Source organism: Gopherus flavomarginatus, chromosome 5 (genome assembly GCF_025201925.1).
Source record: "Gopherus flavomarginatus isolate rGopFla2 chromosome 5, rGopFla2.mat.asm, whole genome shotgun sequence".
Classification (NCBI taxonomy): domain Eukaryota; kingdom Metazoa; phylum Chordata; order Testudines; family Testudinidae; genus Gopherus; species Gopherus flavomarginatus.
Genome location: NC_066621.1, coordinates 4,742,991 through 4,767,717, shown reverse-complemented (window position 1 = coordinate 4,767,717; position 24,727 = coordinate 4,742,991). Strand labels below are relative to the sequence as shown.

General features: G+C 53.2%; 2 protein-coding genes across 2 annotated transcripts; both read right to left on the bottom strand.

Moving 5' to 3' along the window:
- Positions 1-270: 270 nt before the first annotated feature.
- On the bottom strand, positions 271-16,488 carry LOC127051297 (zinc finger protein 184-like). Its single transcript, XM_050953385.1, has 10 exons — positions 16,247-16,488; positions 15,731-15,816; positions 13,365-13,490; positions 12,858-12,974; positions 10,796-12,459; positions 7,878-8,115; positions 7,576-7,655; positions 7,000-7,126; positions 6,524-6,640; positions 271-5,801 (listed from the first exon to the last, which is right to left on the bottom strand). Exons 4-10 carry the CDS (start codon positions 12,946-12,948, stop codon positions 4,393-4,395), a joined length of 3,726 nt encoding a protein of 1,241 aa, XP_050809342.1. The 5' UTR covers positions 12,949-12,974; positions 13,365-13,490; positions 15,731-15,816; positions 16,247-16,488; the 3' UTR covers positions 271-4,392.
- Positions 16,489-19,950: 3,462 nt separating this feature from the next.
- LOC127052861 (zinc finger protein 211-like) lies at positions 19,951-24,559 on the bottom strand. Its single transcript, XM_050956987.1, has 3 exons — positions 24,427-24,559; positions 23,959-24,029; positions 19,951-23,333 (listed from the first exon to the last, which is right to left on the bottom strand). The coding sequence occupies exons 1-3, from the start codon at positions 24,516-24,518 to the stop codon at positions 22,723-22,725; spliced, it is 774 nt and encodes a 257-aa protein (XP_050812944.1). The 5' UTR covers positions 24,519-24,559; the 3' UTR covers positions 19,951-22,722.
- Positions 24,560-24,727: the final 168 nt, after the last annotated feature.

Below are 24,727 nucleotides of genomic sequence, written 5' to 3'. Positions count from 1 at the left end.
AGCAGCCAAATACCAGGTTTATTTGAGGGGCACAACGGGAGATTATTCGAATCAGGGAGGCTTTGAGGCAACATTTTGTCAATGAGCATCAATGATGTGTTTTTCTATACAGCACTCTGTCATGCTTTGTTAACTTGCCACCTTGCATGAAAATTGTGATGATTCCTGACTGGGATTTGCAGTCCGCTAATGATCAAACTAACACTATGTATTACTACCAGCAGCAAACACCATGTGTAGAAGACAAAGACTGGTTATCTTTCACAGAGCCTGTTTTTATTAAATACCAATTAACAACACACAAAAAGCTTGGTGAGAAGGAAGATAAGAGTGCAGGGCAGTGTAGGGTCTCATAGCTGTGTGTAAGTCCAGCTACCATTTTGGAAGCTGTCTGAAGGGGTGGAGTGAATGGGGTATGGAGACGTTCCGGGAGGTTGCAAAGAATATGTGGGAGGAGTTTGGGGAGGGAATGGAAAGCAGTTCTGTATTGGCTGCAGGGCTGTGATGGACACTGGGAGTTGCCTAATAACTCAGTTCTTTCCTCTACCACAGAAGCCTTGCTCCAGCTCTCTAACCCAGCTGAGCTCTTCCTGGCCTTCATAAAGACTAGCTGCTCTTCAGCTAAATGAAAAATTTTGATAGGGCAGAATTTAGGTACCTCACTGGTGTCTTAGGCCTTTCCAGAATGTTGAGAGTGGCTAAACTTAACCCACTGAAAATCTGGATATAGAGTTAAGGAACATACACATCACACACACCCCCAATGCAACCTTAACTCTGCACCCTCAACTCTAGCTATAGCCACTGGGAATGAGTGAAGCAAAGGTTAATAAACTCCCAATGGGACTGGCGCATTCTCCATCTCTTCAAATCTAGATGAGATGCCTTTCTGGAAGATGCTTCAATCCAACACATTGTTACAGGGACAACTAGGTGGCATTAATGGCCTGTGCTATACAGGTCAGACTAGAATCTATAAATTTTAAGCTGTTAGGCAACTAGTAGAAAAAGTTTCCTCCCTCCTTCACACCCTTAGCGTGAAATATCTACTTCATTATATGGTATGGACGTATAGCTCTAGTGACAGCTCCAGATAGCACATAAGTAATTATTAAAGACCACGCTCAGATTTATCACAGAGGCCTATATTTTTATTTCTTCCCGCTCATAGGAACCTAGGAGAGGAAATGACCTCCTGGGTCACTGAGTCCAGTCCTTTCCTACTATAGACAACCTTGTCAAGTAATTCCATTCATAAATGTATCAAGCTCCATCTTCAAGCTAGTCAGGTTGTTTGCCCCCACTACTCCTACTGGGAGGCTCTCCCAGAACCTGGACAAATTTCAAGGTAGTTGGATACAAAATCAAGACAATCTGGAACAATCTGAGGACAAAAATACAAGCAAAACAACCCAGGAAGCTGATTTTTCTTTTTAAATTGACATCTTGTTTACTGAATTTTCTAGAAAAGTTATGCACAAATCAAAAAATCTTTGCTGATGTGCTCTGTACACACAGGATTTCTCTTAAATTAGTGGTGAGACTAAAATTTGAATGCACAAAATCGTACCAACTAGAGTGTCAAGAAATTACACCTAACCAGTTAGGAGGGTCTTAGACAGTATGTATGGGGATGGGTCTAATATAAATTGGTTGGATAGGTGGGTGGGAACAAATGGATGGATGGATCAGATGGATAACTATATGAGGAGGAGTGGGCATCCATGGGAAATATGAAACCACCGGAACCAAAGCAAACTAAAAGATAGAATGAATCTTGGTCTGATTTCTAGTGGAGAGATCTCCAAATTTATTACTGAGTGTATTGCACTAGAGCTTACTGGTCCTAACTGAAATTAGGGCCCCATTGTGCCAGATGCTTCACAGACCCCGACTGAGATCTGAGCTCCCATTGTGCCAGGCACTGCACACACTCCCAACTGAGCTTGAGGTCCCCACTGTGCTGTGGGATATTTTGCAGATATCTCATGGGATATCTTGCAGAGAGTAGATGACATCACGGAACACGAGAAGTGTGCTGAAGAAGGAGAATGCCTAAGTCAGTGGTTTTCAACCTTTTTTTCATTTGCAGACCCCTAAAAAATCTCGAATGGAGATGCAGGCCCCTTTGCAAATGCAACCTGTAGTCCATGGACTGAAAATGGACTGAACAGAATTCAATTATAAATGTTGCATGGGCTCAACATGGCATTTGACACGGCATAAGAAAGGGAGCTAAACTGGGCACCTCTACGGTAACAACAATTCTGGGTTTCGATCTATAGTATTCACATACTTTTGATTGATCATAACAATGGAATGCGTTTTCTGGGATCTGAAACTTTATTTTCATAGTCACCTTAGCCATAGTCTACAAACCCCAATGGGTCTGCGGACCATAGGTTGAAAATCACTGGCCTAAGTGATCTTCTCTGAGATCCTTCCTGACCCTGGAGCAAAGGAAGGCAAAAGATTCTGGAAGTGACCCCCTGGCTAGGTAGGTGGTGTAGGATGTAGAGTTTTGGTTTTGTAGAACATTGGCCCATCTTCGGTGGGCAAGAGGGGCTGTATAGTTTGGATGGCCTCCACCTCAGGAAACTTACTGGATTGGGGACTCTCTCCTAGGAAGCAATGAATGAAAAAGTTTTGAGGGCTGTCATGCATAATCAGCTGAGCATGAGCTCCTAGTGTGATGTTGTGACCAAAAGGGCTAATGCAATCCTGAGATGCATAAACGGGAATCTCAAGAAGGAGCAGAGAGGTTATTTTACCTCTGTATTTGGCACTGGTGCAGCCGTTGCTGAAATCCTGTGTCCAGTTTTGGTGCCCGCAATTCAAGAAGGGTATGGATAAATTGGAAAGGAGTCAGAGAAGAGCCACAAGAATGATTAAAGGATTAGAAAACCTGCCTTACAGTGACAAATGCAAGGAGTTCAATCTATTTAGCTTAACAAAGAGAAGCTTAAGGGAAGGCATTATTACACTCCATAAGAACCTACTTGGGAAACAGAAATTTGATAATGGGCTCTTCAGTCTGGCAGATAAAGGTATAACAAGAGCCAATGGCTGGAAGTTGAAACTGGAAATAAGGCATAAATTTTTAAGAGTGAGAGGAATTAACCACTGGAACAATTTACCAAGGGTCATGGTGGATTCTCCATCACTGGCAATTTTAAAATCAAGATTGTATGTTTTTCTAAAAGCTCTGCTCCAGGAATTATTTCGAATAAGTTCTCTGGCCTGTGTTACATGGGAGGCCAGACTAGATGATCACAGTGGTCCTTTCTGGCACTGGAATCAATGAATCTATAAATAAATGAATTGCGCCGGGCGATGCACAGACACACAGTGAGAGACAGTCCCTGCCCCAAAGAGCTCATAATCTGAATTATGACTCAGAGAAATTAATGAGCTGACCTAAAGCCCATGGGAATCTTCCCACTGACTTCAATGGACTTTGGATCAGTCTGCGAACCGCCGGCCTTGGCCCCAGGAGAGAGGAAGGAGCAGAGAAGGATGACTAGATCTGGGGAGATCCAAGAGAGTGAAGGGACGGGGCCCCCATGGGATGGGCACAGACCTTAGGGGACAGGCTGAGCCTGTGAGGGTTAATGATCCTTTGTGGGAGAGGGGTATGGGAGGGGGACATGCCCCCAGCAAGGACGGGTTTCCTGGTAGAAATGACTCAAAATGTGTCCTCCTGTTCCCCATGATGCCCAAATGCAGCCTCTAGCCCTTCACCCTGCCCACCTGCATCAATAAAATTCAATAAAGATGAGTGCTAACCAATTAAGATAACCAAAAATGGTTAGTATCATTCTGGGGTGGATTCACAGGAGTGACTTACATAAGACTCAGGAGATAATTGTCCTGTTCCATTCGGCACTAGTGAGGCCTTAGCTGGAGAACCGTGTCAAATCCTGGACACCACAGAAAGATGTCAATAAATTCTAGAGAGTTTAGAGAACAGCAACAAAAATGATACAAGGTTTCAGAAACCTAACCTAGAAGAACTCTTAAGAAACTGGGCATGTTAAGTCTAGAGAAAAGAAGACTGAGAGGGGACCTGATAACAGTCTTTAAATATGTTAAGGGTTGTTATAAAGAGGATGAAGATCATTTGTTCTCCCTGTCCACTGAAGGAAGGACAAAGAGTAATGGGCTTGATCTGCAGCAAGGGAGATTTAGGTTAGATATTAGGGAAAACTTTCTAATTTTAAGGGTAGTTAAACTCTGCAATAGGCTCCCGAGAGAGGTTGTGGAATCCTCATCACTGGAGGTTTTTAAGAACAGGTGGGACAAACACCTGCCAGGAATAGGGTTACCTGGCCCTATCTCAGCGCAGGAGCCTGGAATTGATGACCTCTTGAGGTCTCTTTGAGTCCTACATATCTATGATTCTATCACTGCAGCTTCTCTTTCAGCCTGGCTGGGTGCACCATGTCCCCAGGGGCAGTCCTGCTGCCCCTCCTCCACATCCCCTGGCCGGATGAAGGGATCCCTGTACAGGCGGCTGGCAGTGGGAATATCCGACAGGCCCCTCTCCTTGGCATGAGTCCTCTGGTGCTGCGCCAGAGCTGAGCCCTGAGAGAATCCCCTCCCACAGAGGGGGCAGACATAGGGCCGCTCCCCGGTGTGGATGCGAACGTGCTGCGTCAGCGCCGAGCTCTGCTTGAAGCTCTTGCTGCACTGGGTGCAGCAGTAGGGCCGCTCGCCCGTGTGGGTGCGCCGGTGCCGCTTGAGGGCCGAGCGGTCCCCGAAGCCCTTCCCACAGTCCCCACAGCGATGGGGGGTCTCGCCGGTGTGGGTGCGGTGGTGCTGGATCAGCGCCGAGCTCTGGTTGAAGCTCTTCCCGCACTGGGCGCAGTGGAAGGGCCGCTCCCCGGTGTGCAGCCGCCGGTGGGTGGTCAGCGCCGATCTCTGGCTGAAGCTCTTCCCACACTGGGGACACGGGTAGGGTCTTTCGCCCCGGTGGGTGCGCTGGTGTTGCAGCAGGGACGACCGCTGGGTGAACCCTTTGCCGCACTCCCTGCAGGCATTGGGCCGCTCACCGGTGTGGGTGCGCCAGTGCCCATTGAGGATGGAGCGCCGCATGAACCCCTTCCCGCACTGGGAGCAGACGTGGGGCTTCTCCCCGGTGTGCACCCGCCGGTGCTCCGTCAGCGACGAGCCGCGCCGGAAGTTCTTCCCGCACTCGGGGCACTTGTGGGCCCGCTCCCCGGAGTGCACCACCAGATGCGCCACCAGGGCGGTGATCTCCCCGAAGTGCCGGCCGCACTCCGTGCACTTGTATGGCAGCTCCCCCATGTGGCAGCTCTGGTGCCGCAGCAAGTTGGTGCGGCTGCTGTAGGCTGCCCCGCAGTGAGCGCAGACGTAGGGTTTCAACCCAGCATGGACACGGCCGTGGCGGGTCAGGTGCTCCTTGTGGCGGAAACTCTTCCCGCACTCGGCACATGGGTAAGGCCTGGTGCCGGTGTGGATGCGCTGATGGCGGAGGAGGTTGGAGCGGATGGCAAAGCTCCTCCCACAGTCAGGGCACTGGTAGGGCCTCTCGCCTGTGTGCGTGCGCTGGTGTTTGACCAACTCTGAGCTCTTCCCAAAGCTTTTCCCACAATCCCCACAGATGATGGGCCCCTCTCTTGCCTGCAGGTGACCACCGGTCTTGGGTTTTTCCTTCTGAGATGGCTTCCTCTGCTGCCATCCCATGTCACCGGATGCCTCTCCCCGCTCTGGGCTCTGGGACGTCCTGTGCAGCTCCACTCCTGCAGGCCCTTCCTGTCGGGGTTTTTCCCTCCCGGCACCTGCGAGGAGAAAGAAAGAATCCAGCCAGGGTCTGACCATGTGCTTCAATATCTCCACTGGGATCAGAAACAGGCTCATCTCACGGGAACCCCTCATTTAAGAAGCTGGACATTACCACAGCTCAGCAGAACCACGACAGTGACTTGGATCGAATGGCTCACATAGAACGTAGAGAGAGAGCATCCAGTAGCTTGCCTCAGCATTGATCAGTAGGGCGCGCTGTGCTGCATGGAGTGGGGGCGGGAAAGGGGCTCAGTAAGGGTCGTTCTCTTCATGCAGTCAGTGCTGACCCCGATGCAGGGAAGAGAATGGGCCAAATCCCCAGCCAGTATATACTGGCTGTAATTCCACTGGAGTCTATGGGTCCAGATTCTCAGTGGGTATAAATTAGCACCACTCCATTCACGCCCATGGAGTAACACTCGTTTACACCAGCTGGGGATCTGGCCCTGCATTGTTAGGGTCTAACCTGTCTAGAGATCTCAACCAGACCCTGTTCACCCATCCCCTTCGCCTGTCCTTTGTTGTTCAAAGGGGTAATCTCCTTGGGGCAGGCACCATGTCTGTCTTTATGCTTGTCTGTCTTTGTGCTCAGTGGGACCCAGATCCTGAACAGGGCCTGTGAGTGTTGCCATAGTAACCGAGACAGAACTGGGTGGGCGTTCCCAGCTTTTCCCTTCTCTCCCGGACAGTACCGGAGCTGGTGTCGCTCATTCTTCACCTGCGCCGGCGCCTCTCATGATCTCCCTTTCCTCACAGCCCTGGAGATCCAGGACCCTCGGTTCTTCCCCTTGCTCCATCCAGGAGATTGCGGCTGGGTCAGGGACAGGGACTCCTGCTGGCGGGGAAGGAAACAGGCGAGACGGCGCTTGGTGAAATCTCATCCAAGGGCTCACAAAGAATGTGCCCTTGTTTTAACCCTGGCCCCGCTCACTGTTGGATGGAGTGCAGGATCCAAGCAGGGGGGATATGTTCACAGGGACCTTTTGGGACAATGAGACGTCTGGGGGCAGATGGGCTGCACCCCACAGGAGAGTCAGGGATTCCCACGCACAGGTGAGCTGGATGCCGGCAGATGACAAAAATAAAACCTAGGTCTAACCCCGCATAGATAACTTATCTGATGGGCCAAAACCACCACGGGCACTTCTGAACCGCCCACCCGCTCCTGATCCCCGAGGGGCAGCGGCGCCTCACCCAGCGAGATCAGAGTCTGGTAATTCTCCTGCATGACGTCCCTGTAGAGCTGCCTCTGCCCTTCATCCAGGAGCCCCCACTCCTCCCAGGAGAAATACACGGCCACCTCCTCGAACCCCACCAGCGCCTGGAACCACAAGAGACCCCACAGTCCTATCTGACAGCAGGGGGAAGCAGGGATGAGGAAGAAGTGTCAGGGAGGGAGGAAGAGGGGGAGTGAGGCAGAGAAAGGGGATAGAGGGATGGGAGCAAGAACCGTAGGGAAGGAGTTTAAAGAGTGAAGGTGATGGGATGATATTCACAAGTCAAAGAATTCTCCCTGCTCCCAGATTAGGACTGAATCCCTCTCTTGCTGTAGCCAGTGGGCTTGTGCAACAGATTTCAGTGCCTCAGGATCCAGCACTCTACTGCTGTTCAAAATAAAGTCACAGACAGAGCAGGATCGGGGCCCAGGGGGCTTTTGAATGATCCCTCCAAGCCTCAGAGAGGAACCAGTTAACGGCCCCATCCCCTGCCCTCAGAGAGACGCTGAGCTCCATCCTTCTACAGTGAGGATGGGGTGACCACGCAGCTCACCTGGAAGGCGACCATGGGGGTCAATGACACAGACTCCTGCCCGTCGTCGGTCTCCTTGAATATCTGGGGTGGAAGGTGATCTGGGAAGCGGGGGGGGAATGTGAAGAATGTATTATGTGGGGGGTCCTAATGCAGGTATCTGCCCCCTTCTAGACAAAACCTTCTGCTTCCACATGCTGGAGTCAGGCTTAGCCCTTGGCACCCACTTTCCCCTTGCAGGGCTGCCCCCTTGTCACCAGTCTTATCCCTAAGGTGCTCGCTCAGCTGCTGTCCCACCTCATCCCGACCGCCCTGCTCAGTACCCCTTTCCCGCCGCTCCTGGGGCTCCTGGGACGGCACGCTCCACAGCCCTGGAAGTTCCTCCTGGGATACACCCTTCAGTCGCACCAGCTGGAGGCTCGGGGAATCCATCTTGTCTGAGACCACTTCCTGCCCAGCTTGACCGAACTGCAAGCAGGATTCAAGCAGAGCCTGGGAGGACAAGAGAACAGGGGAGCCTGGGAGGACGAGAGAACGGGGGAGAACAGGGGAGCATGCATCCTAGCCACACAGGGAAAGCACAACTGAGAGCTGAGGCCCCACTGTGCTGCAACCCTCAAGGCTTCTGGGGTTTCCAGGCTAAGAGCTCTGGCTTGGAGTTGCCGTGGGCCCCGCAAACTCCCCCACCTCTGCTCCTCAATCCTGGCTGCTTCTTTCCAGCCTCCAGGCAGCGATTTCCTGCCTCTGCTGCTGTTTCTCTCCCTCCCCTGGAGCCGCCTCTGGTTGCTGCTCTCTGTGTCTGCCCAGCACCTGGTCCTCCCCCCACCACCCCGCTGGCCAGCTGGGTTGATTCCTCTGGGCCCTGACCTGGGGATGCTGCAGGGATGCACAAGAGTGACTCTGAGTCCAGGATGCAGGGGGCTGGACAGGAAGGTCCCAGCGCTATTACAGTCCCCGCTTCTGGCACAGGCAGGTTTGGGAGATTGGTGGTTTTAACCCATTAACTTCCCAGATCGGGAAACACTGTGAAATGTTTCTGAGGAGTGAGCCCATCCCTGCTGGCTCTGTGCACCACAGCCCAGGCCCAAGGTATTTAGTCTCCTAACTTCCAGTGATTTGGGGCCCTGGGGTCAGCACTGGTTGCAAGAGGAAGATTTCAACGGATGTTAGGAGGCTAAATATCTTTGAGGATCTGGGCCCGAGTCGGAATAACGGAGGATCTGGGATATAGACTCCCCCGGAGAGCCAGCAACTCCATTGGGAATTTCCCCTCACCAGCCCTCCCTGCACAGTGGCATTGTAACAGTTTTTGGAATGGGGGGTGCTGAGCTGCAATCCTCTAACCCCTGTCCATGCCCCTTACTGCCCCCTAGATCTGGGGCCAGGAGCAGGGCCTTGGCTCTGGGAGGGGGGATGTGGACAGGGGTAGGACAGCAGATGCTGGGGCCTCAGCTAGGGGCCAGCCACCAGGACCCTGAATGAGGTGAAGCAGTGGAGCCCTCGGGCACAGGGCCGCCACCCAACATGCAGGGCTGGCAGCGAAGGGCTGGCGGCTTCGTGGGACCTGGGGCTGGCAGCGGAGCCAGCAGCTGGAACCCCAGGCAGCACGGCCAGCAGCCAGGACCGTGGGCAGCAGGGGAGCAAAACCTGGGGGTGCTGTACCACTCACACTCCTACTTCTCGCGCCTATATCCCTCCATGGTCACACTGACGGATGCAGGGGCTTCTTTGGGGGAATGCGGTTCTGCTTCCCATTGTTGGCCCACTAATGACCTCTCTCAGGTTACAATCCCCACACTGTGGGGGGCCGCTCTCCCCTCTCAGCCACTGCTGACCCCAATGTTGTACTGGGAGTTCTGGGCTGAGATGGTGCCCGGCTGCATTTAGGCCTTAAAAGAGAGATCCTGGCAGTTATGTTCGGTACCGATCACACATCTCTTCCCAAGGGCTCGGGCTTGAACCCTGGTGTCCCGTTTCAATCCACTCCTGGATGTTCTTAGTCACTTCCTCATCCCCTCCCCATCCCATACAGCATCAAGGGGTACAGGAGTCTCTTCCCTTTCCCGCCTCATGGTTTGTGCAATATTTTGACATGAATGATCAGCTATGGAGCCCACCTGTTGTGAAGCCCACTCCCACTCCCCTCAACAGACTCTGGGGAGGGCCGCAGGCCTGACGGGTCTGTGGCAGTTGCAAATGGCGGGCAGTTCAAAAGCCGGGGCCCATGTCATTGGAAATGGCGGGAAATTGGCCTGGTGGGTGGGGAGGTGTCTGTGGCTGTTGGAAATGGTGGGAAATGGGCCTGGTGGGGCCAGGAAGGCTCCATGGTGGCTCAAGGAAGCTCTATGCCAAGATCAGTAACCAGAAAGCTGCAGTGACATATTCACAAGCGCGTCCTGTGGAGCAAGTCTCAGACATTACAGTGAGGAGAGTCTATTTACTTTATAGGCTGGCGTACTGTGCCATCCACAGATCTATTTTGAAGACAATCCTTGCAGCCTCCCCAAGGCCTTTTATAACTCGCAGTACCGTGGAGGACGGCATTTTTATTTTCTTCCCCTCAACACCCTGTGTCCCCTGCCAGCATGTTGGCAATCACCCCCCTCCATCTCCACAGTCCAATCTGTGCTTTGGTAACTGCTTTTTTGGCATGTGTTTGTACAGCATTGGGCACAGTGGGCTCCTGGTACATAAGTGGGGTTTCTGAGGGTTACCACACTACAGAGAAGAGTTCGTCTTCACCAAGATCCTGTTTATTGACCGGGGAGAAATAAGAAAGAGAAAACCAACACACAAAACCCCTGATGAAAAGCATTTTTTCACTCTCATCTAGGCGTGGGCGGCACACAGCCAGGGGTCTCCATTACCAAGGCTGAAAATGCTACAGCTCTATCATTAGGAGCCAAGCTGGGCCTAGGAAGGGTTAATGATCCCTGCCAAGTGGGGAAGGGGGAAAACAACCCCAACCTGGGGCACTTTGTTGGCCAAATCCAGTGAGGAGGGGATGCCTGGGACCCCTTTGAAGCAGAATGTACCTGCTCTTCACATTTTTCCTTCATAAAGTTTGTGTTTCATTTTTTTATTCCGACATCCCAGGCTCTGACCCCTCCATCTTGTCCCCGGCTGTCTGGGTAGGCGGGTGCCTCAGTGTCCCTGAAAAAAGCCCCTCCATGTCTAATTCCTATTCCACCATCCGACGGCCACACCCTCAATCCAGCCCCTCTCAAAAATCTTCCCTTCATTCAGGCTCCACTTTAATCTGCAGGGGGGGCGCTGGCTCCTCTTTAATTTCCTGTGGCAGCTCCGGCTGCTCCTGTTTAACCCGATAGGGCCCACCATGAATATGCTGAGGCAGCTCCAGTTCCTCCTTCATCTGCAGGGGTGTCCCCGGCTCCTCCTTCACCCCGGGGGGCATCTCACAATCCCACGTCCCTGGCGGGAGCACCACCACCACCTCCTCAGGCTCGGTGCTGCCCTCCCCCGGCTGAACGAAGGGGTCTTTGTAGAACCGCGTCCCCACGGCCTCGTGGGAGCCGTCGCTCTCCTTGGCATGAGTCCGCTGGTGCTTGGCGAGAGCTGACCGCTGGCTGAAGTTCTTGCCACAATGGGTGCAGGAGAAGGGCCTCTCCTGCGTGTGGATCCTGGTGTGCTGGACCAGCGTGGAGCTCTGCTTGAAGCCCTTTCCGCACTGGCCGCAGCGGAAGGGCCGTTCACCGGTGTGGGTCCGGTGGTGCCGCTTGAGGGCTGACATGCCACTGAAGTTCCGCCCACACTGGGCACAGCCATAAGGCGACTCCCCCGTGTGAGTGCGGCGGTGCTGGGTCAGCGCCGAGCTCTGGCTGAAGCCTTTGCCGCACTGGCCGCACTTGTAGGGCCGCTCGCCGGTGTGCAGTCGCCGGTGCGTGGTCAGCACCGAGCGCTGGCTGAAGCTGCGCCCACACTCCTCGCAGCGGTAGGGCGTCTCACCGGTGTGGATCCGGCGGTGCTGCACCAGAGCGGAGCTGGCGATGAAGCTCTTGGGGCAGTCAGGGCACTGGTGAGGCTTCTCTCCGGTGTGGGACCGCTGGTGCTGCAGCAGCGAGTGCCGCTTGGTGAAGCTCTTTCCGCAGACGTCGCAGACGTTCGGCCGCTCCCCCGAGTGGCCGCGCACGTGGTCGTTGAAGGTGGCGCGGCGCATGAAGCTCTCCCCGCACTGGGGGCAGACGTGGGGCTTCTCCCCAGTGTGCACCCGCCGGTGCTCCGTCAGCGACGAGCCGCGTCGGAAGCTCTTCCCGCACTCGGGGCACTTGTGGGCCCGCTCCCCGGAGTGCGCCACCAGATGTGCCACAAGGGCGGCGATCTCCCCGAAGCGCCGGCCGCACTCTGTGCACTTGTAGGGCAGCTCCCCCGTGTGGCCGCTCTGGTGGCGCAGCAAGTTGGTGCGGCTGCTGTAGGCTGCCCCGCAGTGAGCACAGATGTAGGGCTTTAACCCGGCATGGATGCGGCCATGGCGGGTCAGGTGGCCTTTCTGCCGGAAACTCTTCCCACACTCAGTGCACTGGAAGGGCCTGGCGCCGGTGTGGATGTGCTGGTGTTTGCTGAGGGTGGAGTGGAAGGCAAAGCTCCTCCCGCATTCAGGGCAGCTGTAGGGTTTCTCTCCTGTGTGGACCCGCTGGTGCTTGAAGAGATCATAGTTCTTCACAAAGGTCTTCCCGCAGTCGCCACAGATGACACGGCCCACCCGCCTGTGCCGTGCCTGGGGTGCAGATTTAGCCTGGGCCTTCCCCTGTCCCAGCCCCGCCCCACCCTGGCTCTCAACGGCCTCTCCCTGCTTGAGGCTCTGGGATGTCCTGTGTGGCTTCGCTCCCATAGGCCCTTCCTGCTGGTGATTCTCCTCTTCGTTTTCACTCACCGTCCCGGCACCTGCTGGGAGAGGGGGAGAGAGAGAGAGAGAGAGTCCAGCAGGGGCTTGTTCCCGGCGCTGGATAGAGAGGGGGCAGCAAAGGGGTTTGTCACTGAGCAGAAAACCTGATGGGCAGGAAGTGAATCCCTCAAACCTTTCCCTGAGGGCAGAGGAGAGGAGGTTCTGCCTCCATAGACCGGCTGAGTCCTCAGAGAAAGGCTGGGGGAGGTGAGGGCTCCTGCCGGAGTCAGGCAGAGCAGATGGGATCCAGATGTGACACCTGCTATGAGGACAGGGCACCAGCTGGGACGATACTGAGCAAGAGGAGACAGAATTGGGGGGCTTCCTCGGGCTTTGCTGGGATCCCAGCTTTTTCCTTCACTCCTGGATGGTCTCTGAGCTGGTGTCGCTCATTCCTCACCTGTGCGGGCACCTCTTGGGATCTCCTTTTCCTCGGTGCCCTGGAGATCCGGGACCCTCGGATCTTCCCCTCCCTCCATCCAGGAGGTCATGGTCAGGTCAGGGACAGGGAATCCTGCTGACAGGGAAGGAAACAGTCAAGACGGCGCTTGGTGAAATCTCCCATGGGGGCTTGATACAGGGAATGCTTCCAGATTTTAACCTTGACCATGTTCTCTGCTGGGAGAAGCAGTATCCAAGAGGGGGGAGTTCATGGGGACCCACTGGGGCAGTGAGATGCCAGTGGGGAGAGATGGGCCACTCCCCTGTAGGGGAGTCAAGGATGCACACACAAAGAGGCTAGGGAGAGGCTCAAGCAAATGGAAACTATTAAGCCATCTTAAAACTTGCTAACTGACTAGAGTCCCTTCCGAGAATGGAGATGACCCCAGAGCAGTTGCCCTGGGCAGTTCAGTGTGCAGATGCACCCCTCCCTGCTCCTAATCCTTGAGAAGAAGCAACTTCTCACCCAGAGAAGTCAGAGTCTCATAATGCTCGTGGAAGTTGCCCCGTAGAGCTGCCTCTGCCCTTCGTCCAGGTCACCCCACTCTTCCTTGCGGAAGCACACGGCCACCTTCTTGAATGTCACCGCCACCTGGAACCACAAGGGCCCCACATCAGAACTTACTGTACCAATTCCTTTCCCGCCACAAAATCAGTGCATGAGCCACAAGGGGCAGCACAGAAAGCTTGTGGCGAAACCCCAAGGAGGCAAAGAAGCAGCGAGAGGTTTCCTTGGTGTCAGTTTTGGAAGAGAGAGATTACAAAGAAGTGGGCTGGGGCAGGAAAGGATGAGAGGGGATATGCTTCTATAACAGAGTCAAAAGAGCTGTATATCGAAGCCAGAAAGGACTGTTCTGATCATATCATCCAACCCCCTGTATGACTCAGGTGAGAGGAATCACTCAGGAATTCTTGTATCCAGTCCAATCACTTGTGGTTGAACTAGAGCATACATTTTAGAAGGAGAGGTTCCATCCGGATTTCAAGACTCCGTCCTTTGAGAAGCTGGTTAATCACGCTCCCTGTTTAAAATGTGCACCTTACTTCCAGGCTAAAGTAATCTAACTTCCACTTCAAGACTTTGGATCTTGCTCCTACTTTGTCTACTAGGTTAACGGAGTCCCCTGTCCTCAAGAATCTCCTCCCCACAAAGGTGGTTATAGACTGTGATCGAGTTACCTTTTCCCTTTCTACTCAGTGAGCTAAATCAATCTTGTTAGAGAGCCAGGGCTGCTCTGTGGGAACATGGTGGACTACCGAGACCTTTCCAACATGTGGAAGTGGGAGTGAAACCTGAGAGGAAGTGGTGAGAGACTCCGGTGCACCCCATATCTCTCTAAATCCTATGGTCCTTGCTAACCGGCTCCTGGTACCAAACCTGTCCTCTCTAAGCAAGGTGGATAAAGACATAACTCCAGTCAGGGAGATCATGTTGGCTGGCAAAGGGAAAGATTTTGAAGAGCTGACCCAAACCAAAGTACCTCCCCTCTACAGCCTCCTGGGCTTTGCACTCAGATTGGCTACGGCTTAAAACAGTCTCCTGTCTGTGAGTGGCCAAGACAGAGGCTGCACCCCTGTAGACCCGGCCGGGACGATTCATGCTGTAGTGATCTCCAGAGGCTGAGAGTGCTGCAACTCGCCACTTGTAGCCTCAAGCTGTGATCTCACAAGCGCTTTGGCTGGCTCAGAACGGAGAAGCTGATAGCCACCTGATTACAGCTTTGCTCCTCCACAATGCCTTGCTGCTTCTCAGCCTCCATTTTGGTCCACACGCCATAAAATGGCTAAACTCTCCCCCCGCCCCACGATTCTCTGAGGGCACAAAGGATTGTGGGATTTGGACAAAACAGGTGTGTATATTTCGGTCTGTCTGCCCATCCCTGAACTGTCTCCTCCAGGGTACCCCTCTCTCCAAGGTATGGTCTCTCTCACTCTTTCACTGTGCTACCTTTGCTTCCCTGAACCAACTGCACCACCTCACAATCTCCCCACAACTTCATACCCAGGCCCGTGGAGAAGCCAGCCCATTCCCCAGCAGGTGGAGGGAGCTGGGATTCCTGCCTTCAGCTCATGCTGTGTGGCTAAGCAGAGAGGCGTCATCTCCAAGCAACATGATGTGATGGCCACCATCTCAGCCAACACACCAGGCACCTGCAGAACTAAGAGCGCACGCTGCTACAAGGGCCAGCTCCAGCCATTTCACCGCCCTAAGCATGGCAGCACGCCGCGGGGGGCACTTTGCCGCTCGCCGGTCTCACGGCTCCAGTGGATCTCCTGCAGACTTGGCTGCGGAGGGTCTGCTGGTCCCGCGGCTCCGGTGGACCTCCCGCAGGCGTGCCTGTGGATGCTCCACCGGAGCCGCAGGACCAGCGGACCCTCCGCAGGCACGTCCACTGGAGCTGCCTGCCGCCCTCCTGGCAACTAGCAGAGCGCCCCCCACGGTGTGCTGCCCCAAGCACGCGCTTGGCGTGCTGGGGCCTGAAGCCGGCCCTGGCTGCTACAGCTTGAGCTGAACAACCAAGGCTCCGCAAAACGGGCTGGGACCGACTCCTGTCCTCGCTAGGTCAGGCACAGAGGGGAGATCTGTGGCGTACAATCACCAATGTGCAACAACTGCTTCTCAGTGGGGTGGGAGGGGAAAACCAGTGGCCCCACAGGAGAGATTGCCCTTGCGTGACCTCCTGCTACCCCTGAGCTCATGAGAAGGGTCTGCCAAGTCGCCTACCCTGTGGATAGGGCATAAAGGGGACAGATGGAGTAGAAATAGAGGAGAAGGGAGAGGAGGGTTTGGTAGGCTAGCAAACCTAGGAGGATGGCTCGGCAGCAGCTCACCTGGAAGCTGGGCATAAGGAGCCAGGGCAGGAGATCCTGCCCTCCATCACTCCCCTCTTCATGCGGACTGGACAGCCGGTGCAAATCTGGAAGGGAAACAGGGTCAAGGACCAGACCCAGTCAGGTCAGGGTACCTTAGGGATCAAACCCTGCAACTAGAGCCCACAGGCGCTCCCACAAAGAGTGGGCCCTGCTGGAGCACAATCAGCCCCATTAGCAGCCCCCAAGCTCCAGCCCCTTGGGGAGCAGTTCCCGCTCCTCCTTCTGGAGCCCCTCTGTCGAGGAGGCGCACCCCTACCCTGGGACCACCTGAACTGGGTCTGCGAAATAGTCTAGTCACTGTACAGCTGGCAGCTACCGGCAGCTCCCCCACAGCCCTGCCAGTGCCCCTCAATCCCGACCCACAGCCCTGCCAGTGCCCCTCAATCCCGACCCACAGCCCTTTTCTCATTTGCTCTTCTTGGCTGCTTGCACCCATTGCCTGACCCTCTCACTGGGACTCCCCACCCCACTCACCGCTCCGGCCAGGGCGATTCCCTCCGGGACCCTGGGGCTGCAGACGGGGATTCAGCCCCTGTCCACACACGCTGCAGGCAGTGACTCCGAGGCGAGCCCAGGGGGGCTGGCACAGGAAGGTCCCTAGGTTATTGTGTCCCCCACTTCCTGCTGCTCTCTCCCCAGCTGGGAACTCAGTAGAATTAACCCTGAATTTCCCCCCGCCTTGTCAGCCGCGCAAACGAATCGCCCCCGAAATTCACACTCACGAGATGAGCTTTAAAAACACGTGACTCGCGTGAAAAATCAGGAGTGGTTTAAAAATCATGTGACCTGGGTTCACTCGCCTGAGACTTCTTCCAAACTAATAACCCAGGTCCGCCTTCTGAGTGGTGAGCATTTCTGGGGGAGACCCCCCACCCCCAGTCTGGGAAGGAAAATTGCAGGGTCACAAAGCCGACGTTCAATGCACACGCTGCAACGTGGGGTTTTCTGCCGCCCGCTTGCAGGGGAATCCACTTAGTCATTGCTAACCCCGATAGGGTGGGGGGCGCTCTCCCCTCCCAGTCAGTGCGGCCCCAATGCCCCAGAGCCGCACTTTCTACTCCCACAAAACAGAGCACCCTTGCCCCGTCCCTGCCCCGCCTCTTATCTGAGGCCCCGCCCCCACTCATTCCATCCCCTCTGTGGGTCGGTCTCCCCACCCGCACTAGCTCATTTTTCACCTAGGGTGACCGTTCACCCAGCTGGCTCAGGGGGCTGGGGCAGGGGTGTGGGGTGCAGGAGGGGGTGCTGAGCTGGGCAGGGCTGCAGGAAGGGGTGTGGGATCTGGCTGGGGGTGCAGACTCAGGGAGGGGGCTGGGGATGAGGGGTTTGGGGTGTAGGAGAGTGCGCCAGGCTGGAACTGAGGGGTTCGGAGGGCAGGAAGGGGATCAGGGCTAGGGCAGGGGGGGCAGGCTCTGGGTGGCGCTTACCTCAAGCAGCTTTCGAAAGCAGCATGTCCCCCCTCTGGCTCCTACATGGAGGCATGGACAGGCGGCTCTGGGCACTGCCCTGTCTGCAGGCACCACTCCTGCAGCTCCCTTTGGCCGCAGTTCCAGCCAACAGGAGCTGCAGAACTGGCGTTTGGGGCAGAGGCAGTGCATGGAGCCCCCGTCTGCCAGAGTAAGAGCCAGAGGGGGGACATGCCGCTGCTTCTGGGAGCCTCATGGAGCCACAGCAGGTAAGGAGCCTGCCTTAGCCCCACTGCGCTGCCAACCGGACTTTTAACAGCCCGGTCAGCGGTGCTGAGCAGAGCTGCCACGGTCCATTTTTGACCAGGCGAGCTGTTCAAAAACTGGACACATGGCATCCCTACTTAGAGGTGCTGTGCTATGGGGATTTGGGGAGGTTCAGGAAGGGGCACTCTCCCCTCACAGTTAGTGGGTGCCTCAATGCAGTGGTAGGGGGGCTGAGGTGCAGGACCTGAGGCCAGTGCTACTTTGTCATGTTGATGGAGGTTTCAGCTTTCATGCTGGGCTTAAATCATAGGTCTGAAAACTGGTTGTTATTGTTATTGTCCCCCAAGGCCAGCACAATGATAACAGTGTCCTGTCCCATTCATCTCATGGACCACTCCATTCTGCATCCCTTAATCATCTGCAGTGCCTGTAGGATACAGGAATTTCTTCCCAGCTCCAAAACACTGGGATCTTGGGGATAGGACCATAAGAATGATCAAAGGTCCATCTAGCCCAGTATCTTGTTTCCAACAGTGGCCAATGCCAGGTGCTTCAGAGGGAATGAACAGAACAGGTAACCATCAAGTGATCCATCCTGTCATCCATTCCCAACTTCTGGCAAACAGAGTCTAGGGACACTTCAGAGCAGGGTTTTACATCCATGCCCGTCCTGGCTAATAGCCATTGACGGATCTATCCTCCATGAACTTATATAGTTCTTTTTTGAACCCAGTTATACTTTTGGACTTCACAACACCCCTCGGCAATAAGTTCCACAGGTTAACTGTGCATCTTGCGAATACTTCCTTTTATTTTAAACCTGCTGCCTATTAATTTCCCTGGGTGACCCCTAGTTCTTTTGTCATGTGAAGGAGTAAATAATATTTCCTTATTCACTTTCTCCACACCACTCATGGCTTTATAGACCTGTATCATATCCCCCTTTAGTCGTCTCTTTTTCAAGCTGAAAAGTCTCAATTTTTTAAATCTCTCCTCCTACGGAAGTTGTTCAATACTCTTCATCATTTTTGTTGCCCTTTTCCCAATTCCAATATATGTTTTTGAGTTGGGGCAACCAGATCTGCACGCAGTATTCAACATGTGCGTGTGCCATGGATTTATATAGAGGCAGTATGTCTTGTCTCTAGCCCTTTGCTAACGGTTCCTAACATTCTGTTCACTTTTTTGACTGCGACTGCACATGGAGTGGATGTTTTCAGAGAACTATCCACAATGACTCCAAGATCTCTTTCTTGAGCTAATTTAGACCCCATCCTTTTATATGTAAAATTAGGATTATGTTTTCCAATATCCACTACTTTGCATTTGTCAACATTGCATTTCATCTGCTGCTTTGTTGCCCAAATCGATCACTCAGTTTTGTGAGATCCTTTTGTAACTCTTCACAGTCTGCTTTGACTTAAATATCTAAACTTTGGTCTTAAGAAAAAGACCAAAGTTAAACCTAAAAAACATTCCTGCAGCAGCTGGAGGGGACAATACAGGATACCCCTATGGAGGGGCCTTCCGTGGCAGTTGGAAATGGCAGGAGGACAGAATGTTGGGGCCTGAAGGTTCCATGGCAGTTGAAGGAGACAGTTGCTGTGCCAGTGTAACCCCCTTTCCTTGATGGGCTGTTGTGGAAGAGATCCTTAATTACTGCTAAATTAGAACCAGTTAGACTTGTAGGAACCCAGAGTTGCTAGACGGGTACCAGATCAGCCCACAGTAGGGCAAGCAGGCGCCAGATTAGGCCAGATGCCACAACTGTCTTGGGAAGATCAGATGAGCTTCTCCTGGGCATGCTCAGACTCAGCAGGGAAATAGCCATACCAGGCATCCATGTTGACAGTACTTCACATGCCTCCTTTAGGGTGGTAGCAGCTTCCCCTAGAAATACAAGTGAGCTGTGACAGAAAGGCCCACAAACACTAGAGAGAGCAGCTCTAACCATGGGGCCACCTGGCCTTACACTTTGTAGACCCTGAGCAAGGACTTGAACTGAGATGCTCAGGAACTGACAGGGGAAATATGTTCACTGGCAAAGCATGTGCCATCTGTCCCTCCAGTGCCTGAACTGCACAGAGAATAACCTACTACTGCTACCTGCTAAATTAGTCCATCTTTTAGTTCATAGGTATAGAGGCCTGTGCCGTATTTAGTGGCCAAAGATCCGAGCTTCGGCCTGTCTACCCATGCTATGGAGTGGCACACAAGAGTAGTGATCAGAAAGGAGGAGCAGAAAATCCAAAAGGAGCTCCTACACAGAGCTGGGCAGGAAATTATTTTCCGTCCCATGAAAATTTTCAAATTTTTGGAAATTTTTCCAATCCTGATTGGGATGCAAAGTCAAAATTTTGAAATCTTTAATTAACTGAAAATCTGGGGAAAAAAAACCCCAGGTTCAGGTTTCATTTTGATAATTTCATGATGTTTCATTTTAATTTTGACCATTTTTTGTAATATTCCCCACTATAATTAACAAAATTCCAAATGAAAAGCTGCTTTGAAATGGAAAAATTAAAATTTTAATTTAAAAAAATCTCAAAACAAGTAATTTGAACAATCTGAAAACGGTTGGAATGGTTCTGTTTTTTCAGTCAAGAAATTTGTAAAAATTTCCCACAAATAGTTTTGGTTTCAGCAAATAGGCATTTTTGATGGAAACATTTTAATAACGTATTTCCAACTATCTCTAGTCCTCTGCAGATAACAGAAAGCTAGAACTGACAAACAAGGGGAGGAGATTTAATTTACATAATGTTAATAGTTCTAATGCATTCATCACCAACACGTGTGTTAGACACACACACACTGAAGAGCCATGGTGTTTTAAACCTAGGACCACGTAACACTTCCATACAGAGCATTTATTTTACACAGACATAGAACATTTCAGCCATAGCTCTCAAACTGCTGCATGGAGGAAGGTTGGTCTTATCACCTTCAGTGTTCAGACCAGGAAAGAGAGGTACTGATAGAAGTCACTTTTAAAGTTTAACACAGCACATCACAGCCTGACTGCCTACAAGTTCTGACTCCTTGTCCTCTTGCTCTATCCAACTAGAGCACACTCCCTTGCAAGAGCTGGGGATAGAACCCAGGAGTCCTGATCTCTCCAGTGCCTTCAAGACATCACATATTCCACCCTTTTTGTCTCTGTAACAACATAGGAAACTCACACCTCTCAAGCCAGAGTCAGTAACCACTCCTCTCCAGATGTGTCAAATCCTGAGCCAAGCTCTAATTTACCCAGATACTCTTAAATGAAAGAAGAACAGACAAACAGAAATACTAAAATAAATAAAGTTTCTCCTCTAGATATAGACAATTCAAAGCCAGGCTGGGGATGTGAATCATGAAGGCTCTAATCTTAGGGATCAGGATGGAGTTGTAATTTATTATTTATATTCCTAGTGCAAAGGGTCATCACTGAGATCAGGCACACCCCCCGCCTTCCCATGTGCCAGGCGCTGCGCATAACCCCACTGAGATCAGGCCTCCATCGTGCCAGGCACTGCATAGGCCTGACTGAGATCAGGACCCCCATCGTGCCAGGTGCTGCACAGACACAGTGAGAGACAGTCCCTGCCCCCAAAAGCTCATTGTTTAAATAAGACAAGGACTAGGAGGGGAGATGGTGGCAAAATGACTTGCTGAAGGTCACACAGCAAGTTGGTGGCAGAGCCAGGAATCAGTGTGTGAGATGGTTAATGATTCCTGCTGAGCAGGGGGAAAGGAACCCCATTCTGTATCAGCTTGCATCTTGAGGGCTGCAGTAATTCCCGGAGGTGTTTGTTGTGAAGCAAAACAATCAACATAACTTTTTCCTCCATCAGCTGCTTTGTGGCTTATTCACATCACACAGCTGCTAATGTCAGTCAGACCATCCAGGATTGCACCAGTGACTTCAAAATAGAAAAATATAAGCTGTTATAGCAAAGACCAAATCCCCTTTAACCAGGGCTGTAACAGACTCATATCCTTTGTGGATTAGGGACAGGAGGGGGAGCGATGACACATATCACCATGGGTTACGCTACTGCCTCCCAGCTAACGGGCCTGGTACATTAGCTCAGGCCAAAGGGGACTGGGGGTAGGGCTTGATGGAAAGTGTTATGGAGTTTTTTCTCTCCCCCTAAAGTTTTTGATGAGAAAAGGAGGAAAAATCACTTGCCTACATTTTTCAAGGAAATGTTTTTTTCAGCAAAAATTGGCAAAATTTCAGACAAAACAAAATATTTAAATTTGGAAATGCTTCATGGGAGTTGTAGTTATGGTGCCTCATGCTCCCATTCTCTTCCATAGGCTGGCAGCTGGACTACATCTCCCATGATGTACTATGGTCACCCCTAGAAGATAGGAGGTAGTGCATCATGGGATATGTAGTCCAAAGAGTACAAACAACCCACAACTCTCAGGAAGCACTAGGGCACATACACAAATTGAAACATTTCAGTTTCTGGCTTAAATTTTTCTGTTTTCAGGGATCTGTTTCTTTAACAAAAAAAATTCAACATTTTCCATCGAATGTGAACACTCTTCATGGAAAAACGTCATTTAATCCAAAATTAAATATTTAATTCAAATAAACTTTAAATGAAAAATTTTCAGTCATTATAATTATACCCGGCTCTTATCTAGTGATTTCCATTAGAAGATCTCAAAGAACTTTACAGTATCGTTGACCCCATTTTGCAGATGGGGAAACTGAGGCACAGAGGTGGCCGTTACTTGCCTGAGATCACCTAGCAAGCCAGACACTGAGCCAAAAAGAGAACCCAGAAGTCCTAATATAGTGCTCTGTCCACTAGACCAGTGCTTCTCAACTTCCCAGATGACTGGACTCCTTTCAGGAGTCTGGTTTGCCTTGCGTAAGCACAAGTTTCACCTCCACTTAAAAACGACTTGCTTACAAAATCAGACATACAAATACAAATATGTCACAGCACACGAGTACTGAAAAACTGCTGACTTTCTCATTCTGTCTGTGTGAAATTTTAGTTTGTACTGACTTTGCTAGTGCTTTATATGTAGCCTGCTGTAACCCTAGCCAAATATCTAGATGAGCTGATGTTCCCCCTGGAAGAGCTCTGCATATCCCCAGGGATACATTTACCCCTGGTTGAGAACCACTGCCCTAGACCACACTGCCTCACAGCTCAGCTCCAGATATTAGATCCAGAGATCACAGGTTCAGCCCCTGCATTCCTTAGAGCTGCTCTCTTCTCACTCCAGCATCTCCTGCCCAGACCCACAACCCAAGTGCAGATTCCATCACCCACTCTCCTCTTTCACAGGTTCAGCATACCACATCCCACCAGCCTCCCCCTCGAGGTCCCGTGCCTCGACGAAGGGGTCCTTGTAGACCCGTGTCCTCACAGGTCCGTTGGTGGGGTCTCCATGGTTCAGGTGCTCAGCCTGGTGCTGGATCAGTGCAGCACTGTGCTGGAAACAACTGCCGCATTCAACGCAGGAACAGGGCCCCTTCTGAGCATGGACGCGCCAGTGCCGGCTCAGGGACGAGCTAAGCTTGAAGCTCTTCCCGCAGCGGGTGCAGAGGAAGGGCCGCTCATCGGTGTGGACCCGCTGGTGGCGATCCAAGCTGGAGCGCGTGGCAAAGCACCTTCCGCAATCAGGGCACTGGTAGGGCCTCTCACCCGTGTGCGTGCGCTGGTGTATGATTAACTCTGAGTTCTTCATGAAGCTTTTCCCACAATCCCCACAGTTGACGGGCTGTGCCTTCCCGCGCCTGCGCCCTGGCTCCTTCTCTGCCCGCTGACGTCCTGTTCTGCCACCATCTCCCCGTTCAGGGCTCCGGGAGTCAGGGATCTCAACACACAGTGAGGGGGCGAATGGCTCAGGGAGGAGTTGGGCCGTTCCTAGCCCTGCAGAGAGAGCAGAACCCTGCTGAGCATGGAGCTGCCTTGGGGGGTGGGGGAATAGAGGGATTCAGTGCGCGTGGGAACCAGAGCAAGGAAAAGCAGCCACCTGTGCCCTGGAGATCCCTGGGGGAGAGGATCAAACCACCCCCTGTGAATCTCCTTCCAGTGAGGGGCTGTGGAGGTGACAGTCTCTCCTGTGGGGTTTGGGGCAGGGGCCAATCCTCCAGAAATCTACAGGGCCAGGGAAGAGCCCTGAGCCAAAGCTGTCCAGGGTTCCCCACTATATCAGCTCCTGATCCCCAAGGGGCAGCGGCGCCTCACCCAGCGAGATCAGAGTCTGGTAATTCTCCTGCATGACATCCCTCTAGAGCTGCCTCTGCCCTTCGTCCAGGAGCCCCCATTCCTCCCAGGAGAAATACATGGCCACCTCCTCGAACCCCACCAGCGCCTGGAACCAGAAGGGACCCCACTCAGCACCTGCTGCTCCAGCCATGCCCCCCAGCGCTGGATCAGAGGGAGGGCAGCGAGGGGCACCGCTGGGAGAGCCCAAAGGGGAGTGTGTGCAGCAGGATCCAAGGGGAAGGTGCAGTGATCTCTCTCCGATAGCACATCCCGCTGCGCATCTCACCTGGTAGCCAGCTGCAGCGACCACCAGCTCCTGTGCCGGGCCGCTCCCCTCCTCGCCCAGGGCAGGCCGATCTGTGGGGGGACAGGGAGGTCAGAGACCAGGGCACAGCCCCACGGGGATGTGTGTATGGCCCCCTATGGAGCTAACTGCTCTGCTGGAGACCCGTGGCTGGCACAAGATCCAGAGGGCCCTGCTGGGGTCATGCTCATCCTGGGGCACATGGGCAGCTGCTGGGCTCGCCAGCCCCCTTGGCACAGCTCCCAGCCCCACGGAGCCATCTCTCTGCTGCTCCCCCACGATCTGGGGCGTGTGAACCCCGCTGGCAGCCTCGGGGGCTCGCGTGGGGCACGAGACACAAACACTCGCGGAATCTGGTCCAGCCACACACATGGAGCCCAGCTCTGTGGCTCCAGCAATTTCAGGATTTCAGTCCTGCTGCCCCTGCCGCTGCCCCCAGCCCCGCCGTACCCAGATCCTGCCGCTCCCGGGGCTCCAGCAGCGGCTTGTTCTCCGTCCCCCAGCAGGAAACCAGGCCCCAGCAAGAACCTGACGAGATCCATCTTGCCTGAGATCACTTCCCCTCTGCAGGCGTCACGTGTAATCCGGAGCCAATCCTGTTAGAGCTGGGAGTGAATGAGCCCTAGCCGTCTACCGGTGCTCCTCACTCCCAATCGACAGCCCCTGGGCTTTCCCCGTCTCTCCCCAATATCCCAGCACTGTGCTAAGGGCTGCTGTGCTGCAGGGAGCAGGGCTGGGGAACCAGTAGGGG